Source organism: Centroberyx gerrardi, chromosome 7, assembly GCF_048128805.1.
Source record: "Centroberyx gerrardi isolate f3 chromosome 7, fCenGer3.hap1.cur.20231027, whole genome shotgun sequence".
Lineage (NCBI taxonomy): Eukaryota > Metazoa > Chordata > Actinopteri > Beryciformes > Berycidae > Centroberyx > Centroberyx gerrardi.
Genome location: NC_136003.1, coordinates 30957265 through 30978010, shown reverse-complemented (window position 1 = coordinate 30978010; position 20746 = coordinate 30957265). Strand labels below are relative to the sequence as shown.

Sequence of the window (20746 nt, the reverse complement as noted above, 5' to 3'; positions counted from 1 at the left end):
TAGCTGGAAAGTCAACAGGAAAACGACAAACGACAAAACAGGGTGTGCCATTAGTTTCTTTAATAATTCTTTTTCCAGTACATGATGCTGCTTCATTTTTGTTTTTCTTTTTTTTTTTTTTTTTAGGAATTACATGTTATCAATAGAAGATTTGTACACAGTGAGCGATCGCTGGACGGGGGGGTGGGGGGGGAGGGGTGGGAGGTAGGGTGGGGGAATGGCACTCACTTAGCGGTGCACCGATACCGGTGTTGGGTTTCACTGGGCTGGTAGCGGGCCTGAGTGCCTGGTATTGGTGAAGCCCACTGACACCAAGAACTGAGTATTAGCACAATGCTATCTGATGATGCTGGAATGATTTATTGATGAATCCCGCTACAAAAGAAAGGAATGTAATTTCAGCCTATTAACATTTAAAAAAAAAATGTTATGGCTTGTTCAAAGAATACTTTTCTCACACTCTTCTGCAGCATGACTGAAACTGCTATTATCATAAACAGTTGTCAGAATGGCAAGTATTCAAAATTATGTTATATTTGTCAACTTGGTCAACACAACACCAGAGCAAATGTCTGCAAGTATCCATGCTCGGTATGTAAAAGTCTAGTACTCTGTAATGGCAAGTACTCAAAAATAAGTACTCATACTTGGTTGGCAAAAGATTGGTGCTCAGTATCGCAAAGTACTCAAAATTAAGTACTTTCAATTGCTATGGCACATACTCCAAAACTCACATTTGGTCAGCCAAAGGTTGGTGCTCTGTATTGGCAAGTACTAAAACTTGGTCATCAAAATATTGGTGCTCTTTATCGGCAAGTACTCAGAAAATAAGTACCCGAACTTGGTCCTCCAAAAAAAAAAAAAGTATCGGTGCACCTCTACACTCACTATAGTACAGACAGACCAGAGAGACCAGTTATAAAGATTATCTACAAGACCCTCAGTAACCACACCCACCCCACAGACACACAGTACATAACATGTACGTACATACTCACAGACACTTGCATAAGAGCAAATCAGTCAAAGTTGACCCTTCCCACGTACATAATGCAAAAAAGAGCACAAAAGGTATGAAAAAATGTAAGAAAAAAGTCATAAGGAAAAAAACATATATTTATATATAGTATTTATAAAAAAAATGAATAATACTTTTTTTGAGAGGTTAAAGGGTACTGAGTTGTTTTTTAGCTACTGTCACTTTCCATCGTGCTGCTGCTGCTGCCGTTGCTGCTGGTGCTCCCTGTGTCCACTCGCTCACGTTTGTGGATCTGCTCGTGTGCTTTGAGGTGGCCAGACTGGCTGAAAGATTTTCCGCAGTGGGGGCAGGCGAAGGGCCGCTCCCCCGTGTGGATCTGCTGGTGGGCCTTTAGGTGCCCGAGGCGACCGAAACTCTTGCCGCACTGCGTGCAGCCGAACGGCCGCTCCCCCGTGTGAATCTTCTCGTGGGTTTTGAGGACGCCGGAGTTGCTGAAAGTCTTGCCGCATTGCGAGCAGCTGAACGGCTTTTCGCCCGTATGGATCTGCAGGTGGTTGCGGTAGCTCATCTCCTTGGTGAAGCTCTTGCCGCAGTGCTGGCAGCAGTAGGGCCTCTCGCCCGTGTGGCTGAGCTGGTGGGCCTTCAGCTCCTTCGACTGGCCGAAGCTCTTCCCGCAGGTCACGCAGCAGAACGGGCGTTCGCCCGTGTGCAGCCGCTGGTGGGAGCGCAGGTCGTCAGCTTTCGTGAAGCCCTTGGGGCAGTGGGCGCAGACGTACGGCTTCTGGCCCGTATGGATGAGCTGGTGCCGTTTGAGGTTCCCCGCCTGGCCGAAACTCTTGCCGCATTGCGAACAGGTGTAGGGCCGCTCCCCAGTGTGTATGCGTTGGTGGGTCTTCAGGTTGCCCAGCGTGCTGAAGTTCTTCCCACACTGTGTGCAGGAGAAGGGCTTCTCCCCCTGCATGTTGCGGGGTTTCCTCACGGTGGGGTTCTGGGTCTTGGTGGTAACGGCTGCGTTACCTCCACCTCCTCCGGCACCCTGCCCGGACGCTGTCGTCACCCCGGCTGAAGGCTTGCCTTCCTCGGCTGGCTGCAGCTCGTACAACCCCCCGCCGCCCCCAAACTCAGGGTCTAGTTTCCCCATGCCGTCCATCAGCATGGGGTCCGGTCTGAGTTTGTTGAGCTCGGTGCGGAGCTCGGCCATGTGGATGGACTCCAGGCCGTTGTGGTGCAGGTCGGAGCGCTGCAGGTGGCTGGATATAAGATTGGGTTCTGGGTACTCCGTCTTCAAGGAGCCCAGCTCCGTGGTGTAGTAGCACTGCAGGTCCATGTGGTGGTCCGACTTGATGTACTCCAGAGTGTCCGATACCTGAAATGGGGACAAACACAGATGCAGGTTAAATAAATTAGAATCCTTTGCTTTCACTTGATATCACAGCTCCCCTTTGTGGCCAGTTTGGATGTTGCATCCCTCCTCGTATGAAGGCTGGAAAGTCCAAAGGTACAGGTGTTCTTAGTTTATGAATCAATTAACCAATCCATCCATCCATCCAACTAGATAAATATATAAAATTATAGAGAATACAATTGATTTAATTCAGTTAGGGACACAGTGTGAGGTGTACTTCTGAACAACTGATATTGTCCAGAAAAACATACTGTATTTTACTTATATTATCAGACATCTGGCCTGAGAGACTTGGAGTGTGACCCTTGTTGAGACAAAAAGACACATTATGGAGGTGAGGTTCTGGCTACATCAATCCCAGCTCTGTGGTGTGTTAATGGAGCACAAAATGGATTGACTGAGTTAAAAAAAAAACAAATAAAAAAAACACCTGTGCCCAGTATTTCAGTTTCTTGCCAGTGCTAACAATTTTGTACAATTTATGTTCACTGACTGGCGTGGGTCAGCTTTGTTTGCATAAGCGCCAAAGCACAAGGCGTACTGAATTCTGAACACAAAGAGGTGAACCTGCTACCTTGTCTTTGCACAGCGATAAGTTGATCAAAGTGCTCATTTGTCAAGAAGTTGGCATATTCTTTTAATGCACTCCAGAAACAGGTTCTTCCCAGGGAACCATGCAGCAGCCAATGCATTATGTGATTAAAATACAAATATCTGGATTCCAGAGTGTCAGGTAGAGACAAAAAAGATTAAAGTAGCACAGAATAGAATGCAGGGTGTCGGGGAAAGTGGAGACTCCAGTTCATCAAACACTTTCACCATTTCACCAGGCAAGTAGATTTTTAGAATACATCAGGATTTCCTAACAAGGTTTGGTTTCCTGCCAAAGTGGCTGGTAGACTAGACTAATTTAGCAGCCACAGCCATCCTTTACCAGCAGTTAGTTGGTAGCTGAAGTTAACTTCCCACTCTGGTGATCTCTGCCAGCTGAAAAACAGACAAATACTGTGCATCTGAAAACAATAGCTGTTGGTTCAATACCAATCTTATGCATCAATATCAAATTTAAGGCATCAAAGCATCCAAATGTTGGATTCCAACAATGGGATCTAAGGGTTTCTACTAGCTTAAGAGTATTTCCATTGGTTCTATTTAGAAAAGCAAATGGCATGTTCAAATATTACACAAAAAATAATGTGTTGCCTTATAAAATGTTCCAGTGTTCCTGAGCCCTTCTTAACAGAATTTCTGAGCAACGGGCTGGCAGTGACTGCATGGAGAATGCTGTTCTGGCCTGCTGCCATCGAGAAGCAGCCCAGTTGGTAAGTAGGTACGTCTTTAAAAGGATTTGCAGCCGTCAGCTAATGATCTCAGGATCTGGGAAATACACTAGCACAGCAGGAGCTGGTAATTTGTCAGGATAAGCTTGAAACCGGTCCCCTACACACACACTAAAGCCGTTTGCAGACTGTGCGACTGTGACTGTCTTTTGCATTCAAAAGAGAGAGAAGTAAAATCTTGATTATCAGCCTGTCAGACTGTACGAATTGAAGCCATTCCACTGTCATATTGTGCGATTGGTTGAACGTCGAGGCTGCGTCCCGCGTCAGCCGACGGCACACTGACCGAGCTCTGAAGCCGAACACATGCAACCCGGGAAATTCAAAAACGGTAGTGATGAAACAGCAAGCGGTGGTGGTGGTGGTAATGACGGCAACGTTTTGTGTCGAGAAGCCCAAAAGAGGAGTCTGCCCTCTTTCATGGTATCCCAACAGCTTTTGGTATCTTCATCGCACTTTATTTTGAGTTGGATTGGTTGGTTTTGTTTATATTTTACACATCTGATGTGCTAATATGCCATAATTTCTACCGCGCTCCCATTGGTCACTCACCAGAATAGTGTTGTGGCACTGGTCACTCTACAGTACTTGTTGTGCTTTTTTACTTCTACTTCCTATTTTTCTCCATGTTTATTGTATGCACCTACATACCAAGGCAAATTCCTTGTATTGTGAACTTTACTTGGCAATAAACCTGATTCTGATTCTGATATCGGACCCTCGGACTCTGGATTGGCTGTCCTTGACCTCGTCAAAATGAACGAACAAAGCCTGCTGACCATTGCTCACAATTAAACATTTTTCCCAAATGTGGAAAACTTGTCTGGGACGGCATGAACACGGACAAAATCGGGCTGTCTGCATTCACCTTTAAGGGATGTAAAGTGGGATTATCAACGTCGTCCCAGACAGAGATTGGGTGTACAACAAAGGTTGCATGATTAAATATCACCTTAAATTGCGACTTTAGCTTCCACAAATACTAATTGTAGAAAACTGGCATATTGGAAGTATTGAAACATTTAACCTGTAGTTGAAAATAAATTAGTTAATATAAGACGCAGAAAGTGCGACAAAATAATTGTTCTTCCAGACTAATAATTGATCACGATATAGATCAAAATAACCATTTTATTACTGATTATCATTTTAGCCATACTCGTGCAGCCCTAGGTGAGTTTGCACCATCTTGTCTGAGAAAATACCACAGAATAACGCTGCTGTTACGAGGAAACAATGCAGGAAATATTGTCAATACTCTCCATTTGTAAATGTGGGTCCTACACATCTGCCCTACAAAAGGCAGAAGGGCAGCGATTGATCATAATGTGAAATGAGAAAAAATACTGTTTTTATATTTGTACGGTCTTTGAAAATGTAATTTGTTAATTTAAGAGGTTTTTCTTTAGCTTCTTATGCTCCTCTGACCTGACGCTGGCCAACAAAAATTACAAAATCTCATCCCTTGTTATTCTTATAATCTCACCTGCATAAATCTGTCCTTTTTTTCTCCCCTTTGGTTTTCATTGCATTTTATCAGTGTTTTTATGACTTCACTTCTATATTTTATCGCTGTGCAAATAAATCACATTTAACATGCAATTGATCATGTTGTGATCGATCATGTGTAGTGGACGCACTTGATACAACACGCCAGGACTTTCAAGGGAATTAAAAAAATATAACAAACACTTCAATATTGCTGAATTACATGATCTCCGGAAATTCAAACCTACACAAGGAATGACACGCTTCTCATTCTGACTGAGTGACAGGAGGAGTGATTGACAGGACGGAGCCCCGCCTCCTCCCGCAGACTTCTCATTGGTCAGACGGGTTTCCACACATTTCACTTTGAAATGAGAATAGCAGAGGAACGGGGCTACTGCTGTTTCTGATATTCTGACGTATTATCCTGCTCGTCTTTGCCCACCGAACGCTGCTATGTATTTTTTATTACTTCTTAATAAATATTAATCCATTGGGTTTAAATTAGAACATAAATACATACATTGAACCCTACCTGCTCCAGAGGGGGCCGCTACACTCCAACTCCAAGAAGAAATTACTTCCTAATTAGCCTGTGTGTGCAATATGGCAATTATAGTGCTGTAAAATTCCTACCCAAAAAATACATTAAAATTCCTGTGCATCGGCTGTACCTGCCGGTTTTGACTGGCTGACAGCGATCGTATCGTGTTTTCCTGCATCCAGCTGGTCGACACAAAAGTAGAAAAATGTGACTGCATTCAGCCATCTTGGAGGAGGTCACGGTGCTTCATCATGCAATTACAGGACGACAAGTGTGAGGTGTAATTATAGAATTATAGTAGGTTCAGGACAATTTGGAACTGGCATGTTTCCAGCCACCATGCTAGAGGGAAAAACAAGGATTATTTTAGAGCAGCCGATATTAAACACAGACGCTGGTGGCACATATCGGTCTGTGACATACATGCAAACATTTCAGTAGAGGTGCAGGTAGTCTTCAGTGCCTTGCTCAAGGATCCTTCAGCAGGAATGGACTCCCTGGTAGTTGCGCGGCTCGTACCTGTGACTCTCTGGTGACGGGACGGTCTCTCTAACCACTGGGCTATTGAGAACTAACATTGCCGTCATGATTTACCCCCCTCAGTTCAGTCTCTCTGTCCTCTCCTCAAGTCAGGAACCTCTCAGTTCCAAGTTATCTCAAGTTCACAACAACTCACAACACGGCATCTACGGGAATCTACCAGACTTCAGGCAAACGCAAATGCACCTGCACTCTAGAAAGTAAAAAGGACTTTGCAGAACCTTTAAGGGGTTTGTCAGACTGTAACCATTGGCATACCAGAGAGGGTTTTCTTGAGGATCCCCTTCATAAAGTGTTCATGAACCCTGAGGATACTTCAGTGCATCTGGTTTTCAAGGAACTCTTTTGGGGTATTTTGTTCTAGTGAGGGACCCTAAGGTGCTCACTTTGGATCTTAGTGCCCCTGATGAACCCCTAGTTTTTAGAGTGAAATGACAGAAATGTAGCCTTCAGTTTTACACTTTTATAGTTTTATACAGGGCCTCTTTAAAGTGGAATCAGTTATATCACACATAGAAGTGAAAGATATCTTGGCGAACATGGTGTAGCCTAATATTTTATCTAGTAATTTGTTGTACCCATCTCGTCAATTTGTTGGGAGATATTTTATTCCTGTATCTTATTTTTGTTTTACCTTGTTACTCTATTTTGGTCTGTCGATCAATTCTTTGTCTAATTCCTTGATATATTGTGTTCTTCCTTTGTACGTATTTTGTTCTGTTCTGTGTATTGATTGTCCCTTGTTTATTTTTGTTAGTACAGTGCTTTTCCTTTGTATTTGTTCTTTTCTGTTCTCTTGTATTTTACTTATGCCGTTGTTTGTTGTTGTTGTTATAATTGTCTTTGCCCATTCTATGTTGTCAGTGTGTATTTGTGTTCATGGACCCCCAGGAAGACGAGCAACCGCATAGGCAGAAGCTAAGAGGGATCCAAATAAAAAATAAACAATAAACTGCACTGTGTGTGTGATGCTGTTACATTTGGCCCACATCTGTGTCAATCCTGTACTGTGTAACTGTCTTGTTCTGCATCAGCACCAATTCACCAGGTCATATTCCTGTTGCACCTGATGTACCTGGCAAACACTCAGAAGCCAGTACGATATTCTGTAAATCTGAATGTGTTTATGTTTCCTATCAGTGCAATCAGTCAGGTTACAGACATCCATGTGTAAAATTGAAAAGTAGAAATTTAGAGAATAGGTCTATTTACAGTATATATACTACTCATTTATGATTGTGTGTTGTTTTCATGTTTAATTTGACCTACAGGAGCGACGCACCAACCCCAAGTCGAACTGCTTGTATGTGCGAACCTACTTGGCCAGTAAAACTGATTCTGATTCAAGCGCTAGTCTATCAATATAAACATATCTAACCAAAGTCCGGACTGTACAAGTTTACCTGGGAGATGTAGTCAAACACCAAGCTGGGCTCGTAGTTGGACTTGTAGTCCAGCTCCGTGACGTCGGCGTGGTGGAAGGGGCCGAGATGGTGGTTGCCGTGGTGACCGTGGTGCTCGGACTTGATGTAGTCCAGGCCGCTGATCTCCATCTTGATCTGGTCGTGACCCAGCTCGGCGGTGGACAGCGGCTGGATCTCCGACAGGTCCACCGTCCGGATCGGCTCCAGGTCGCAGTCCTCCGGCTCGCTCTTGACGCACGGCAGCATCACCAGGGGCTCGGCGATCTCCGCCGCCAGGGAGCTGAGGGTGGGCGTGGGGCAGTCGGAGGAGAGGAGGGCCAGCGTGGGGGTCGGGGCGCCGCCGCCGGGCCCCGGGGGGCAGTCGGCCTGGAGGGAGGGGTCCAGAGGCGTGGGAGGGGAGCCGCAGTCGGAGGGCATGGAGTGGCTCAGGCCGAGGCTCAGACACTCGGTCTCTAACTCTGTCATGGTGGTTAAAGTCTGTTTACTCCTCCTCTCCTCCTCCACCTCCTCCTTCTTCTTATCTATTTATTCCTCCCTTGCTGTAGCGCCTGGGTTGTACGGGTCTCAGCGGTCTGCCTCTCCCCCCTCTCCTCACTCTCTCCAACTTCCACTTTCTACTCCTTTGCCTCGCTCTATTCCTCCCACGAATATATCGCTCTGGTTGTGGGAGCCTACCTCTTCCGCTCCTCCTCCTCTATTTCTCTACCTGCTCTCTTGCTGGGATTATGGGAGTCTCAACGGTCACCCGCTCCTTCTCCTCCTCCTCAGTTCCTCCCTCCTCTATAGCGGGGGTTGAGGAATCTACCTGTCCTGAGAGGAGGAGGGGGGGGGGTGGGACCGTAGGCACACCTGATGAACGGGACACGGTGGGTCGCCGGTGTCACCACCCACACCTGACTGGCACCAGCCTGCAGGACAGACAGAGAGAAATTAATTGATGGATGATGGGAGGTGGGGGAGGACAGAGAAAATTAAATGAGTGCACAGTTTTCAAACTTGATCATTGCATGAAGATAACTGACATTTCAGCTGATGAAGTATTGGGACAGGCAGCTCAAGTTAAGTCTATTTTGCTGCGGACTCACACACAGGATAACAGGAAGTCTCATCTCAAAAGGAATACTGTCTGCTTTTACTATAGGCATTAAATAGTTTCCTTGTTAAAGTAATACGACCAAATCTGGCTCACTGTCACAGCACTTGAGCTTCTGGCTGGATATCCAAGCTGAATAATGTGAAGACAAAAACTTTTAATAAGTTAAGCTTCTCCTAGATGTTTGCAAAAAAATGTTTCATAGGTTTATTCATGTTTTTAAAACGAATCAACTCAAAAGAAAGAGCACTGAGTTATTCTAACATGCTGCAGGCTTGTTTGTGTTTTTAAAACAAACTCAGAGCAGACAGAGCAGCAAACTAAAAGCAAAATCCTTTCTGCAGTTCTGTGATGCAGCTTTGAAATCTGCCATTTCCCTGCCGCGGTGCAGTGGCCTCCACTCTGAAAAGTTTGCAGGAAGGCTGGTATCACACTTGGCAGGCATAACGTCAAAGTACTACAAGTCAGCCCAAAAGCTCTTTCAAATGAACAGCAGGCCGAAGTTAAGCATTGCAAAAGCAGCAGCCTCTTGTCTGATCGCGCAGCCAAACTCTGGATCGAGCTGACCGCGGAGTGTAAAGTTAGTCCTGTGCATACCTGTCGATTCAGCGCTAGCCAGGTAGCCTTTTCAACTCGCCACGCAAACCATGCACTACTAGTTGACTGCAAGAATCTGGCGGTGATTTTTTTTCTGCTGAAATAGGTTTTGAGGATGGCTCTAACCGTTTCAGAATAAGACACGATCCTCCGCATTATGCATAGGGAAGTTTTAGTCTCGGTGAATCTTTCGCCGAAAGTGAAAAGGAGAGATGACAGAGGGGAATTGTGCATTTATACCCGCTTTTCTGGTATACAAAGACAGGGCAAGGTGCCATGTCTAGCTAGCTGGGCTAGCCAGTGGCCATCTTGTTTATCACACTAACGTCGTTTGCTGCTTGCTAGCTAAACTAGCTAACGCTAGCATGGGAGCTAACCACAGCTAGCGCTCAGTGGCATGCAGAGGAAGAGAAGAAAGTGAGAGTGAGCAGAGAGGAAAGAAGAGAGAGCAGCGTTAGCCGCCTCTTCAGTCTTCACTTTTTGCATTTTGCACGCTGGCTGAGCACAGCGGGAGCTTTGACAAGGCTGCGAGACAAAAGAAAGTGTGTCAAATTATGAAATCTGTGCAGCGGCGGCCAGTGCAGTCAGTCATCTTGTCAGAAAGAGGTGAAATTAAAAGCAGGAAACCGAGCGAAGCGACAGCGAGGTGGAGGAAAATAGCGAGCTGCTGAATACCGACGGTTACCTGCGGTTTGTCCGGTTCATGGCTGTCTCGGTTCCGCCGCTGCCACAGTTCAGTTGCCCGTGACTTCTAACTCCACCGGACCCGCCACGTCCACCTCGGGAGAAAACCCTGCTGCCTCTCTCTCTCTCTCTCTCTCTCTCTCTCTCTCTCTTTCTTCCCCTCCTCGCTCCCTCTCTCTCTCCTCCTCTCCTCCCCTCTATCATTGACTAATTCCGCTCCGTTCTCCCTCCCTCCGTCCCTCCTTTCTCGTTTCTTTCCCTCGGTGTTCCTGCCTGCCCGTGCACTGTTACTTCCGTCGTCCGGTCGCTCGTGCGTGGGCTCGTGCGCTCGTTCGGCGGGTAGGTAGGTGGGTACTAGGTAGGTTTCCAGTGTCGGTGTACGTGCGCGCGCATCGCTGAATCGGTTACACGAGCAGGCACGCGCTCGCCACATTGTTGTAGCATCATCCTCCTCTTGTGTTTTTTTTTACACGCGCCCGGTGTAAGAATAAATCAACGGGAGTATTGTCAGAGAGCACGCGCCCCGCTGAGAGGAGGCCACCACGGTATCTGGGCTCGAGCTTCATTATGTAGAGAGGCGGCGGGTCACTGCGGTCAAGTGGCAATTCAGCCGTTTATTATCGTTATATGGCCTAGTGGAGTTCAGACTGACATGCCAATACAGGAGAATTAACCCACATAATGATAATACTAATAATGATAACAACAATAATACTACTACTACTAATAATAATAATAACAATACTACTACAACTACTACTACTAATAATAATAATAGTAATAACAACTACTACTACTAGCCTACTACTCATAATAATAGTAATAACTATCATTAAAATACACTATTTATTATTAGTAGTAGTAGAAATAATTATAATTAGAATGTTTGATAATTATATACAATGCAATTATGAATCAGTATATAATACTGTTTAATAATCATATTTTTTACATAATGGCATTATAACTATATATTCTAGTGTACCATATTAATAAAGGATAATTAGGGATAACTTGGTAATTACATAACAATAATGACAATATCAACAACAATGTCATACTCAGTTTGATTGATCCTTCTTGGCTTTGTAGTTAGAGACAGTATATTCCAGTCTACCATATTAATTAAGGATAATTAGGCTATAATGGCTCAGAACAGGCTTGTTTGAGGATAATGGGGCAGTGCAGTCAACTGTGAAACAGCAATTATGCAGCTTTTGATATACATCACAGGCTGGAGTGCAGCTCTGTAATCAATACTGCCGCTGCAGCACTTCAACTACCAACAGTTTAGACCAACAGGATGTTTGTCACTACACTTGTGTGTTTTATAGTCCGGTACCAAACACCAGGCAGTGTGTTAAGCAATATAGGTGGGCAACATTCCCAGGAGCAGGCAACAAGTGAGACTTCAGGGTCAAAATCTACTGAAATGTTTCCTGGCAACATTATCTTCCTATGTGATTAACGCAGCAATAATACAGATGCAACTTCTTGGGCATTTTTCTGGATCAGTGTTGCCAAAAAAGTTTCCCTGCCTTTGCCGCGTCCCATCCCTCCCCTCTACAGTCACACCTGGTGGCAGAATATTAGAGAAAACACACACATGCACACACACACACATATACATTTGATCATGCACACGCAGTTTTCCATAACCTCGCAGAAGCAGGAAACATCTATGTGCCTCCTCACGCTTTACTTCCATCTTTGTTTTTTCCCCTCAAATCGCCTCCAAAATAAACACACTTACAGCCTAAATATCACATTTAAGGCAGGCTTGGTGTCTGCCCTCCTACACAGAGAGGTCAGAGGTCAGGGCCGGTCACACAGCAGCGCCCCCTGCAGTGTTGTGGGTCAGGAGGGATTGTAGTGTGTGAATAAGTGTTGCCTCTGGTTTATGTGTAAGGAAATCTGACGGGCCGCTTCAGTGGCATGAGATGAAAATACAATAAATAATAATTAATACAATATTAGACAATGCAGGACAGGCTGGGACCCATGTGACAAATGAAGGGCTTCCCTCCAAAATGCTACATACTGTATCCATCGTGGGAAATATCCTAAAAAATCTCACTATTTTCTATATAAAGGGCAATATTCTTAATGATTTCAGGTTGTACTTTCATACCAGCAAGGAGTCACATTTGAGATGCTGAACAGCCCGACTCAATTAGGAAAGAAACCCCTCAGCCGTGGACCCCTGCTCATCTAAACATGTCCAACCAGATCCCAGTTTGATTCCCCACCCAAAGTTGGACACACAAGGTTCTGGGATGTCAGTATTGTGGTGATAACACTGATTCAAATTTAATAAAAAAAAAAAAAGAAGTTAATTTCCAAAATGCTACATATACATTTGGGGAAAAAATAATCTACCTCTCAAATGTAGAGGATCTAGGATCTAAAAGACTTGTGTTACCTATGATCCATTAAAAAGTAACAATTTAATTTAGTGCTGTCAATGATTTTTCAAGAGTAGGTGTCACGTTTTTTAAATGGATATCTCATTTTGGCATCAAACTCTCCATACAGTGTGTTGTGTTGAAAAGTAACAACTTTCTGTTATCCAACCCAAACTGATGTGTTAAAACCAGGTGTGACCAAGTCAACTTTGCTCGAGTCCCAAGTCAGTCTCAAGTCTTGCAGCAAGTCAAGTCAGAACAAATCAAGAGTCCAGTATCAATTCAATATCTTACTAAATATCTAGGACTTTTCAATGCAATATGGTTTTAATAGGATAAAAACTTGGTAAGAGCATCATGAGTTTGATTTCTAGAATCAGTTTCAACTTCAATAAATTCAATCATTCCATACAAATTCAGAAAACAGAATTTAAATTCAGTCGTCTGCTGGAACAAATCTCATCACTTTCAATCTAAGTCATTTACACAAACACAAGATCTCAAGTCAAGACTTTAGAAACCTTTTCAAGTCATCAAAGTACAAGTCAGAGTCGAGTCCCAAGTCACCAGAACCCAAGTCAAGTCAAGTCTCAAGTCTTCTCTTCATGCATCAAGTCAAGTCTCAAGCAATTAAAACTGTGACTCCAGTCCCCACCAACCCATCTCTTTTAAGAGTGTGATATCAGCAGTGAGTAAATAAAAGAAGGCAGGCCCAGCTGAGTAGTTGTCAACATTTATTGGTTTTGTTTGACTTTTAACACTAAAAAGTACCCGGTCTCATCGACTAAAACAGGTAAGAAAAAATATCACCATCGCCTACATCATCATATCATGGCAGACAGTTGTAACTTGGCATGAAAAACATTCAGACGGCGCTGCTGTTATCAACATGGGGCACAAGGTGAGGCAGAGCCGCCCGTTACCGGTCTGGAGGATCCATCACAGAGAGAAAACGACTCAGTCTTCGCTGTGAGTAGACAGGGGAGTGAATATTTACTGGATTGGCGACGCTTAAGATGCGAGTAGTTGGTAAATATTCACTCAAAAGTGACATCGGTTACAGAAAGCTCAAAAATCATGTACAGTTTTTAAAATTTTCACATTGACTGACAACCCACAGGCTGTCAGGTTCATCTGGAAACAGAAAAACACTGACTGAATGTGGAACGGACCCGACTTTGACCCTTACACACACACTCAGAAACAAAATAATTTTTTTAAAATTGGGCAAGTCTGGCTCGGTTTGAGAGTGCCGGATTACAAAAACAGCTCATTTCATCAAAGCGTTGCATCAAATCCAAACACTGAGATGAACTACAACAAACCAGAGCAATTAAATTCACCAATGTTACAAATGGAGTAGAAATAAATAGCTGATTTTAAGTCATTCTGGATTTGAACGCCATTCTCATTCAACGTTTCCCTGTGTCATGACAAACATGAGCCTACTCTAAAGTAAACTTAAAACAAATTAAAAGATTTAAAAAAAACAACAGTAAAACATCCCTTTGATCCCCTCATTCCCAATTTTGCATGACAAGATACGCACAGGCCTCGAGGAACCTGTAGGAGTTCTTCAGATTGAGACCATAGGGGACCCCCGGAAGGTTCCTTGAGGAACTCCTGCATAAAGGATTTGTGAACCCTGACGGTACTTCCACAAACCTCAGACATAAGGGGTTTCTTTGAGGAACCCTAAGGTGCTTACTGGCTCCCTTTGAAACGTACAAACCCCCCCCAACAAACTTCAGTTTTTTACTGTAGAGCGTTTTCCCTTCTCGGATCGTTGTGAAAGACGTCTGGACTCACATTTCGCCTACTGGGGAACCACACAACCACTTTTCGGGAAATTGCCAACAAATAAGTGATAGGGATCGTGATGCTCTGTGATATTTACTCTACTGCACGATGCCTGACTGAACGCACTGCTTCAACGCCTACAACTGATGTTTGACATATTTAAACTACTGACTGTTTTCTTGAATGTCCTCCTTTTACACGAATGTGTCTGGAGAGAAATGCATCTGGGAAACTCAATACAGACTAAACGCGCTAAAAATATCACACTGGTCTGAGTGTAAGGGGATTACACTGAATGTACAAAGTAGTACAATGACCCTCTTTGAGGGGCAATAAATAAGAGGCAGGTGATCAATACCAGTGACTCGATGATTACTCGTCCTGCTGCTGAGACTTCTGGCTTTCACAACCCCTGTACTCTGTCCCGTACCCCCAAACCCCCAATACTTTGGCTCAGTGATATTTATAGTTCAGTTGTAAATTAACTGTCAAAAAAGTTTAATCACAATTCCCTTTCATCCTCTTAGTAATTTGTTCTTAATTCTCCTGCCAGGTATAGTAAATGTTAAATAAGTTCATATAAAATTGTCAAAACTGGCATCAAGAACAATCATTTGTTCTTGATGCCAGTTTTGACAATTTTATTATTTTAGTATAATTTAAATCGCTAGTTTTTTGGCTATAATAACCCCTTTGCTAAAGGTGATGTACAGTAATAATGGCACGATATCAAAACATTTGTTCCTGATGTTTGTATGTTTTCAGCCAGATGCATTTCTCTATTCTATGGCTTTGTAAACAAGGGGATGAGGACTGGAAACTGGTTAACAGGTAACATCATGTTGCTATCGTCAGGGGAAAACCTCATAATCTCAATAGTATTTAATTTTCCTCCTTTTACCCCAAAATTTTACATTCTATCTTGTGCGTTGCAAAAGTTTCACAATCTTAAGGTGCATGTTCACTATTTATTTACCAATGCACTTCCACACTTGGTTGTGTCGCCAAGCGTGTCGTCCTTGGGAAAGAGCAACAGAGTAACTTAGCTTTTAGAGATAATGAGGTTTTTCTCTGACAATAGCCATAAGTGCTTTATTCTGTATATACAGTGCAGTGTAGCGCTGCTGCCGCGGAAAAACCACACAACTGCAGTGTTGGAAATGAAAGTTCACATGGTCATTTGTGTGTTGAGTAAGTTTTGCGACCCTTGGGCCCCTGAAACCTGTTAAAACCACATTATATAATTTAAAAACTACAGTGAGAAAAGAAAAAAACATTAATTTCTTCAGTCCTGAAAAACCTTGGTGTTTGCAGATGCGTGGTTTTTACCCGACAGCAGTAATATTAGGCTACCTTTGGCCTTTAACGCTTCATCTATATAAGCCAAGAACTTTCCAAAATGAAAATAAACAAAAAAAAACTGTACATGTAATGTAGTCAAATATCAATGCCTTACATCTACTGAGGTAATGAGGTCTGTGTGTAACAGAATAACCGTTTTGAGGAAAAATAAAAACACTTTACAAGAACATGAGGTATGTGTAGACTGGTAGAGCAAACAGGAGGCTGGAAAGTGCAAGAAATCAGACTGAAAGAAAAAAGTCACTACAGTACTTAAAAAGTGTAAAAGTGTGTTCACACTTGGCATTTGCAGAAAAGCGGTTGGGTAATTCACATATTAGGCAAAGCAGAGATTTAAGCAAGCCTCCTACAGAGCAGGCTTTAGTTGCTTTAGCTAGAGGGCAGCGTTCAGAGGTGCAAACGTTGGGGAACTTCATCAATAATAAAATCAATCCCACCTCAAGTGTTTATTTGATAACTGAAACTATTATATTTTTCCAGTGGTGGTCTGATAGAAATATCTACAGCAGAGCAGTGCTGATTGTGTTTTCTGCAGCGCAGGGCATAGGGTTACACATCCTTTTTCATTTATGAACATCAGCCAACGGCGTGCGCCTCTGAACGCGCCCTCATCTTCTACAGTCCGTTTCAACAAGGCTCTAAACGCTCCCCAATGCTGTCTCATTTTCGAAACTGTTCAATAAACTGACATTACTACGCAACAAAACAAGTCCGGCGGGTAAGCGGAGGTTCGGCTAATATTGCTCAGAGACAAAACTTTCGTTCAAGGAAGTAAAAAAACTGAACGACCACTTGCTAGAAAATGTTCCAGCACTTTTATAAACACGATGGAAACAACTGATTGTGCATGCTAAAGCACTGAAGAGCCAAAAGAGCTTCTATATAAAAGTCAACAGGACAATACGAAATGCTATCTGTTACCCAATCCCTCCCTTAACCCCCCCCAACCCTCCCTCCCCTCCCTGTAGTCAAACTACGATGAAAGATGCAGCCAACATACAGAGAACAAGTCGCTTCTGGGAATTCGGAAAAAAAACAAAAACAAACAAACATGAAAAATACAGATGCCTTACGAAGAAACCCTACATCGGCTTCAGTGGGAGTGGAATGCAGATGCTGGGTTCAAAGGCGACCTAACGCCTAAGTGATATAATTGAAAACAACTCCGGATCGATGTCGCTGGACTTAACTCAGCACTGCTCAGGGTTAGTTCAGCAGCAGTCAGAGAGGGAGAGGAGGCAGAAGTGAAGAGTACTTCATGTCAAAGAGGGCCTGCATTTAACCCAGAGTGAGATATCCACCAAGATCCTCTGAGGAGCCGCGTCGTGAACCCAGACAGATCAAAATAGATGCATTACAAATAAACTGCTTGCTAGGCCATTCTCCTTGTTTTCACTGGAACTCCTGTGACGGCTACAACTGTGAATGAATTCTTCCCAAATGGTAATTCAACCTGAGGTCTAAACTGTACTAAAGCTGCAGGGAGACTAGCTGTGGTCAGCGCACAGCACCAAGAACAGCTACAATCAACAGCAGGAGCTTCCATAGGGCTGGGTATCAAAACCAAAACAAAAAAAACAATGGTAACGTACCAATTTTTGGCACCGATATCGAATCTAAAGCATTGAAAGAACGCTTCAAAATGGTGGATTCTTCTAATGAGAGCAACTTTTCTTCAGGTACATGGGAGTTTTATTCAGAAAACAACAATGAACTCTCTGATTTTACGTAGGAAAGTAAATTGCATTTGGCATTTGTAGTTGGCACAAATGTTAGTAATTTACCGTCCAATGAAACGCTTGCTTTTATTCAATAAATTGGAAATGACACCCAGCCCTCCGCTTCACCTCGACAGGCTCAGGGGGTTCAGAGACGTTACGGTTTCAAAAGGTAGAATCAACATCATGAATCGAAATAAATGACCGAGTCCTTTATCAGTTGGGCAGTTTCACTTCAGTATGAAGAAGAGAGCAAGACAAGAAAATGCTCTGATGTTAGTGAATGGCTTAATTCAGTCAGCGACAAGAGACTTGTGACGTGGTCGAGTGCTTCAAGTCTCGCTTTGCATGCTCAGGGATGAGATCAGGTTAACACAAGCAAGAAGGAAACCCAGCGAGGATGAGGCAGGGAAGCAGGAGTCTCCATTACAAATGAATGGGGAAACAAAAAATAAACAACAAAAATAAAAAACATCCCCTTTAGCTTTCACGACATTTGGCATTTTATGCCTCGCTGCGGTTTCTACGTTAGAAAGACTCATCTTGAAGAAAAAAACTAAAAAAAATTATATAATCTTTCATACAATTCATCTAACAAAAAAATGTAAATAGAAGATATCACATGCAACGGTTTGTTTTCCCCAACACAATATTACTATGACAGCTGAATTCTGTTTTGTCCAAACCCATGTGTGGTGAAATGTGCCGGCGGTGTGTGTAAACGAAGACGAGTTTGACCTGAACGGACGAACCGCAGCCGGTTCGCCGCCACGTCCGACCACCTGAACGTGAAATATCAAGTAAGAGAGAAGTAGGTAAAGCCCACGGTAAGGAACATTTTGAGGCAATAGAAGTGTAATTTTTGCTACAACGCACACACACACACACTGTGTTTTTTAACAACACATCGCTCCATACAGCCCACGCAGCAGACTGAGGGTTAGTAAAGCAGGTTTGTGAACAAAAGCTCACAGGTTTGAGTCCCTGGACTGACCGGGACGGGGAAAGTCAATTCAATTCAATAAAATGTATTTATCCCTGAGAGGCAATTCGATTCTCCTCTGTTGTAGTAACTGTAATTTTGATACATTAATGTGAAACAGGGTGGTGCTAAAAAAAAAACCTTCAGCAAAACTCTTAGAAACGCTAAAATTTCGGAAAAATAAGCACATTTTTTCTTTCCCCCAGCTATGAATTCCACTTCTTGTTGAAGGCAAAATTACCTACATGCATCACCTCAAGATGTTGCTTGTGTATCATTGCTTTAATACGGAAGAGGATTAGGGCCAAATGTGAAAAATGTATTTGAGTTCTGGGATTACTATCAGAATTCTGAGAACAAAGTCAGAATTCTGAGAACAAAGTCAGAATTCCGAGATTAAAGTCAGAATTCCGAGATTAAAGTCAGAATTCCGAGAACAAAGTCAGAATTCCGAGATTAAAGTCAGAATTCCGAGATTAAAGTCAGAATTCCGAGATTAAAGTCAGAACACAAATACATTTGGAACATGTGGCCTTAATCCTTTTCCGTACTTTAATAAACACTATTTGTAAAATAAATAAACACAGAGAGGGAGGGAGAGAGTGTAAACTGAAATGTGAAGCCAGCTACAGCCAGGCAGGCAGCAGAAAGCAGGATCTGTCGGTGTGAGCAGCCCGTCCGGAGCGCAGGACACACACGCAGGCGGGGCTCCGCCTCCCAAAAGCCAATCTGCAGTCTTGGTGGTTTTCTGTCTCTTACTGATAAAAACCCCTTTGTATTACTTCCAAGATACACGGCCGTCAGTGAGGAAATTAGCATTCTTTTCTTCATCCAATTTTGGACAATTTTGCTGACAATTACGAGCAACTGCGGAAACCGGGGGAGTATTGCCCATCTAAAGTGCGTCAAAACTTTGTCCATGTATTAAGAGTCAGGCTTGTTTCAATGCTTCTCAGTGGACGAAGATTGACTTTGTTTTAAGGTTCTTTTGGGAAACCAGGCCCTCAAATCTGAAATGGACCAAAAAACAAAAAAACTAACAACTAATAACTCTTGAAGAATGCACATGAAGCCTGTGATGAAGGTATCAAACTTCAGAAGGTATTTCGTCATTCAAACATCATTTTTCCAGACAAACCGCCCTGCACCTCTCTGATCTTCAAGAATATTCCTTATATTACTTTATGTGACTGGTTTTGAATTTTATTCTCTGGTGCTACTATGAGGAAAACAAATATCTACGTTCCTACAAAACACCTCGGGACACCTCTCCTCTCCCTGTACATTTGGGGAAACCCTCTGTGACATTAAACCGGCTGTGATGTAGGAGCGCGCGCACACACACACACACACACAGACACACACACACACACACGAGTATTGCTTGCTAGCTTGCTACAGAGTCTGTGCTTTTGTAGTCTTGACAAGCTGAATCTACAAAAGAGAGACAGAGCACAATCAAAATATCAAGGAAGACGCTACAATAACAAAACAGAGCCTGGGTGAAACAACAGGCCCTTTAAAAAAAACAAACAAACAAACAAACAAACAAACAAACAAACAAACAAACAAACAAAAAATAACATACAGAGAGTGACAGACGGTAATTCTGCAGGTGCATGACCCCAAAAGTCTGTTCAATCCCTCTGTTTCAGGTGTGAAATAACAGTATGATGCGAGTACGTCGATGACTGCTTGCTTGTCCTCGTCCAACTCGCATCCCAGTCCTCATTTCAACCCCCCGCCCCCGCCCCCCCAACACCCCCCCTCCGCCCCCCCAACACCCCCCCTGAATCCTAAATCCCGCCCCTGCACCCCAATTAGAAAACATGAGCGTAACGGAATGGCCCCTCCCCTCACACGTCCGACCCTGGTTCAGTCGTGAAGAAGCGTCGCCCACAGGAGGCGGACAGAGAGGAATATTCAGAAGGTTTCTAAAAGGAGGATTCTACCTCGGTTCCAGTAAGTTCACAATGTTGGGAAGTCAAACTCATCCAGAGAAAATGAGCAAACAAAACAAAACAAAAAACCTAGAAATTATTATATTGGCGGGGTAATATTGCTCCACTTCCTGGGTCCTGGGGTCACATGACCTGAGAGCCTTGTCTTTCCACCAATTAGAGTGCAACGCTGTCATTTTGCCCTCCTGGATCCCGTCTCCTCCGACTTCTGTCCATCTGGCCTCGGACACCAAGTGTAACGGCACTGACATGGTGGAGGTGGAGGTGACGGACGCAGGGACTGACTGAGTCCTCTATCAGGAGTAGCGGAGCGGTTAACGAGACTGCACAATTGAGTTTGTGACACTATTTCTATGTGAAAACATTGGCCATCGCCAACCAGAAGAGGGTCGCGTTTCAGTGGCCACTTGATCCAAAGATCTGT

General features: G+C 43.6%; 1 protein-coding gene across 1 annotated transcript; it reads right to left on the bottom strand.

The window, feature by feature from the left end:
• Positions 1-47: 47 nt before the first annotated feature.
• Positions 48-10238, bottom strand: LOC139927908 (uncharacterized). The gene is made up of 3 exons (XM_071920210.2): positions 10096-10238; positions 7700-8628; positions 48-2345 (listed from the first exon to the last, which is right to left on the bottom strand). Exons 2-3 carry the CDS (start codon positions 8183-8185, stop codon positions 1188-1190), a joined length of 1644 nt encoding a protein of 547 aa, XP_071776311.1. The 5' UTR covers positions 8186-8628; positions 10096-10238; the 3' UTR covers positions 48-1187.
• Between the last annotated feature and the right edge of the window lie 10508 nt (positions 10239-20746).